This window comes from Cebus imitator, unplaced genomic scaffold (genome assembly GCF_001604975.1).
Source record: "Cebus imitator isolate Cc_AM_T3 unplaced genomic scaffold, Cebus_imitator-1.0 Scaffold567, whole genome shotgun sequence".
Taxonomy (NCBI): domain Eukaryota; kingdom Metazoa; phylum Chordata; class Mammalia; order Primates; family Cebidae; genus Cebus; species Cebus imitator.
The window spans coordinates 577,789-582,937 of NW_016107882.1; the positions used below are offsets into that span (position 1 = coordinate 577,789).

Below are 5,149 nucleotides of genomic sequence, written 5' to 3' on the forward strand. Positions count from 1 at the left end.
GAGTTTGCACTTCCTGCACTTCTGAGGGCGCTCTTCCTGCCGAGTGCACGTTGATCCCGTCATTGCCTCCCAGTCAGGAGGGATTTACTTCATTTCTCTGCTTAGTGTTACCCCCTGAGTTTTTTGTTGTTTGTTTTTTCGAGATGGAGCCTCGCTCTGTCGCCCAGGCTGCAGTGCAGTGGCGCGATCTCCGCTGTCACCTCTGCTTCCTGGGTTCAAGCAATTCTCATTCCTCAGCCTCCCGAGTAGCTGGGACTGCAGGTGCGCGTCACCGTGCCTGGCTAATTTCCGCACTTTTAGTAGAGATGGGTTTCACTGTGTTGGCCAGGATGGTCTCAATCTCCTGGCCTCATGATCCACCTGCCTTGACCTCCCAAAGTGCTGGGATTACAGGTGCAAGCCACCGCTCCTGGCCTACCCTAATCTTTTAAATGAAGTCTGACACGTTGCTCCCCTTGTCCTGAGCAGTAAGAGCCTTAGTGTGTTTTATCGCTGGTCGTCACCCCCAACCTCTGTGCTGTTTCCCTTAGTTGTGTCTTGGGCTTCTTGACGCCCCACAAACTAAACATTATTAGCGTTGTTTCTGAGCTCAGTGTTTCTTTAGCTTTGACCCCGTCCCTTTCTTTCCCCTCTGTTCCCTGTCTTAAGTCTCAGACCCGCCTGCTGGGGTCCCCTTCCTTGTCTTTGTGTGGTTCTTCTATCTTGTTACTGCTGGCAAACCCCAGCTTCACCCGTGCCATGGCCCCGTGGCATCCAGACGTCTGGGACTTCTGCTTATGATGCACAGATGAAGGTGTGGAGTTGCTCGAGGAGGGTGGTCGTCTCAGCCTGTGAGTGTCCAGAGTACCACGTGGCCGCGCTCCTCAGCCAGGAAGTGACAGCACCATCCGATCAGCCTGGCTCAGCCTGGCAAACTCCAGGCGTTCCTCAGCCAGCAAGTGACAGCAGTGTCCACTCGGCCTGGCAAACTCCGGGCATTCCTCAACCAGCAAGTGACAGCAGTGTCCACTCGGCCTGGAAAACCCTGGGTGTTCCTCAGCCAGCAAGTGACAGCAGCGTCCCCTCGGCCTGGCTTAGCCTGGAAAACCTAGTGTGTCAGGATCTGGTGGCTCTAGGGTGGCGAGTTTGAAAATGCGCAAACCCCCAGTGTGGCGCCAGCGCTGTGGCGGTGCGTGTGGAGGAGTGTCTGCTTCCTCCCTTCTGCGAGGGAACCAAGAGGACCGAGGGTGAGGCTTCGAGCCGCTGTCTCTTAACAGGAGCACGACGTGAGCCATGTGGATAATCTTAAAATTTCTAGGGCCAGGTGCAGTGGCTCACGCCTGTAATCCCAGCACTTTGGGAGGCTGAGGCAGGTGGATCATGAGGCCAGGGGATTGAGACGATCCTAGTCAACAGGCATGGTAACACCCTGTCTGTACTAAAAATACAAAAATTTTAGGCAGGTGTGGCACGTGCCTGTCATCCCAGCTACTCAGGAGGCCAAGGCAGGAGCATCGCTTGGACCAGGGAGTTGGAGGTTGCAGTGAGTGGAGATTGCCCCGCTGCACTCCAGCCTGGGCGCAGAGTGGGGCTCCATCTAAAAAAAAAAAAAAAAAAAAAAAAAAAACTTTTAGTAGCCATGTTAAAAAAGGAAAGGAAAGGTGAAATTAGTGTGATGAGATATCACCAAAGCACCGCGTGTCCCATACCACGTCATTTTAGGGCGTCATTGGTGGGAGCATCACCAACAGGACACTTGACGTTTCCTTTGCGTTATCTTCCGGGTCCCGTGTACGGCCATCTCGGCCCGGACCTACCGGGCTTCCCGTGGCTGTCATACCGGAGGGTGCCGGTGTGGGCTGGGGTCGCCAGGCCCTGCGGTGAGCTGGATATGCCACGTCCTTCTCATTTCAGGGCTTGGCAATGTTCCGGCTGCAGAGCACCGTCTGCGGGAGGAGATCCTGGCCAAGTTTCTGCACTGGCTGCTGGGTGTGTACGTGGTGGAGCTGCTCAGATCTTTTTTTTATGTCACGGAGACCACGTTTCAGAAGAACAGGCTCTTTTTCTACCGGAAGAGTGTCTGGAGCAAGTTGCAAAGCATCGGAATCAGGTAGCGTATTCCAACACACGTCCTCTGCTTCTTGAGGTTCTGGAGATGGAAGCACCGGCCCCGGCCCCGGTGTGTGCCAGTCCACACTTGCCCGGCCCCGGCGTGTGCCAGTCCACACTTGCCCGGCCCCGGCGTGTGCCAGTCCACGCTCGCCCGTGCTTCCTGGACTGGCTTGCAGCTCTGGACTGGGAGCTGCAGGCCTGGCCCAAGTGGGTTCTGTGCTAGGCTCTGACTGCCTGGAGCCCACGTTCTCTTATCTATAAAATCAGGAGATTATATCACGTGGCCTCTAGGGCCTCTAAAGCAGAAGGGATTTATATCGGATGGAGACACTACCACCAGCATCCTTGCCTCCCCTCGGGATAGATGTGGGTCCGATTCTCTCTCTCTCTCTTTTTTTTTTTGAGTCTCCCTCTGTCACCCAGGCTGGAGTGCAGTGGTGCAATCTCAGCTCACTGAAACCTCTGTCTTCCAGGTTCAAGTGATTCTTCTGCCTCAGCCTCCTGAGTAGCTGGAATCACAGGTGCCCGCCACCATGCCTGACTAACTTTGGTATTTTTAGTAGAGACGGGGTTTCACCATGTTGGCCAGGCTGGTCTCGAACTCCTGACCTCAGGTGATCTGCCCACCTCAGCCTCCCAAAGTGCTGGGATTACAGGTGTGAGCCACCACCCCCGGGCCCCTGATTCTTTTTTAGTTCATGCTGTTCTGTATGAATATTTAATCTGTTGGATTTAGGTCATGAGAGGATAAAATCCCACCCACCCGATGCCTCTCTGCAGGGCCTGTGGGGATGAGTGTTCCCCTGTGGATTAACCTCCGGGTGATTGCATGTGAATGGCTGTGAGGTTTTGTCTGCAATGTTTAGCGGATGTCGAGTGTCTGAGTGTGGAGGATGGTGGCAGATTCAGGCTGGATCTGCATGAGTGAGGGCGGGTGTGCTGGGCTGGGAGACGCCCACCTGGCTGAGCCCAGGCCCTGACACGAGCTTCTCCATGTCCGACCCAGGCAGGCTCTGTAGGGCTCGGGAGGACCCTCTAGTCACAAGGGCAGGGCTTCCACAGCCCCTCTGCACACGTGAGTCCCTGGGGGGCCTGGTCACCCCGTGTGCCCCCCATCAGGATATCTGCAGAGGGAACTGGTGGCAGCCCTCGTCACAGGTCACTGGACCTTTGGGTTGGGGACCCTGACATGGTGCTGGGGCCGTTTCCTTCTACATCTTAGGGATGCTCAGGGCTTTCCCTGCGGGAACACGTTAATACACAATGCATCGCACTGTGACACGTGTAAAGTTACATCACCATGACATTACACATATGTCACAGTGTACGACCCAACATGGCTATTTGACCAGTATTTGGGAAAGAATTTAATTCGGTGATAGGAAGGAGCAGTCGTGGTGGTCCCCAAGATGCTACTTGTCACGACTGGGAAACTGCCGTTCTGTGAGGCCCCTCCTCCCTGGACAGGGTGCTGGGCCTCTCCTGCGTTGGCCGGGGTCAGGGCACCAGCCCCGGAGCACCCTCGGCCTCAGCGGCCACGGAGCGCCAGGCCGCAGGCACAGATGTCCAAATCCAGTGCGGCCGCGCCAGCCCCCCGTGCCCCTATGGGTGGTTTAGGGGGAAAAGGCTGAAGGGCAGCTGCGTCAGGGAGCTGGTGGGCTCTCGAGAGCTGATATTGCTTCTCAGCCAAGTTGCCCTGAGCAGCCTCCCCGACCCTCTCCATTGGAAGGGATGCGGCTCTTTCTGCCTGGGTGTCCTGCCTGGGCCCAGCCCTGGGCTACCCCGGCGGCTGTAGCAGAGGGTCAGGTGTCCCATGTGGAGGGGACATGGGTTCACGTGGCCCCAGATGGCAGCCTTGCAGCCTATCCTGGCTGGTGGCCACCGGACAGTCACCTGGGGGTTGACCACAGGACTGTCACCCTGGGGACTGACCACAGGACTGGGCGTTCCCAGGGTTGACTGTAGGGCCAGGTGTCCAGGTACCCTGCAAGTCGAGGTGCTTTCTGAGGCATCTGGCCGGTGTGGGCGGACATGGCCCAGGCATGGCCTGCAGCGTGTTCTGTTGTGGGTTCCCTGAGCCCTCCACTGAGTGGATGGGGGCTGGTGTCCCGTGGGCTTCCCCATGTCTGTCACACAGCCAAGCGTGTCCTGTGTGGGTAACCCCCCTTCTGGGCATCAAGGAAGGAGAGCTAAGCAGAACCCCAGCACAATTAGTGCCTGAAGAATATCTTACAGTGTTACTGCTCAGTTATTTTCTTTATATAATCTTATATATATAATCATATATTGGTGTACAGTGGGAGCAGTTAGTGCTTGAAGAATATCTTACTACTCAGATATTTCCTTTTATATATGTAATTATACCTTATAGTCGGAGGAATGTCTAGAGCAGTCGGTGCAGAGCATGAATTCAGGGAAAAACAGTTACACCAGGGCAATCTTTGGCCCAGGCGGTAGTGCCCCGGCCTGAAAGGGCATGCCTACATGGCAGGCCGGCCCAGGCGGCAGCGTTCAGTATCGTAGAGATGCCCGCTATGGCAGGCTTGGAGCAAGGGTCACTCCTCCTGTGAGGGAGTTGCAGGACCTTGCGTCCAGTTCTTGTGGAAAGCCGGCCTCTGGCTGGCGATCCTGTGAGCGTCCGAGAGCTTAAAACCCCTCGGTGTCATCGCGCCTCGGTGGCTGTGTGACCTGTCGGCTGGCCGGCTGCTGTGCTGACTCAGCATCCCCCTGTGGAAATCCCGGGGAGCTGCCAGCAGGTGGCGGCAGACCCCGTCGGCTCTGTCGCCGCTGTGCTGACTCAGCAGCCTCCTGCAGACATCCTTAAAAGTAGCCCCACTCCAGATGAGAGATGTTGCACACCGCCCGCTCATTACTGCACACCCCCCTCCTTACTGCACACTCCCCTCCTTACTGTGCACCCCCCCTTCTTAGTGCACACCCCTCCTCCTTACTGCACACCCCCCCTCCTTAGTGCACACACCCCCTTCTTACTGCACACCGCCTCCTCCTTACTGCACACCCCCCCTCCTTACTGCACACCGCCCCTCCTTACTGCACA

At 56.5% G+C, this 5,149-nt stretch overlaps 1 protein-coding gene across 1 annotated transcript in view; it reads left to right on the forward strand.

Moving 5' to 3' along the window:
- TERT (telomerase reverse transcriptase) overlaps nt 1-5,149 on the forward strand; it is a 37,479-nt gene that overhangs the window by 6,139 nt on the left and 26,191 nt on the right. The window contains exon 3 of the mRNA XM_017515934.2: nt 1,894-2,089. Coding sequence (XP_017371423.1) covers nt 1,894-2,089 — 196 coding nt within the window. The remainder of the gene's footprint in view (nt 1-1,893; nt 2,090-5,149) is intronic.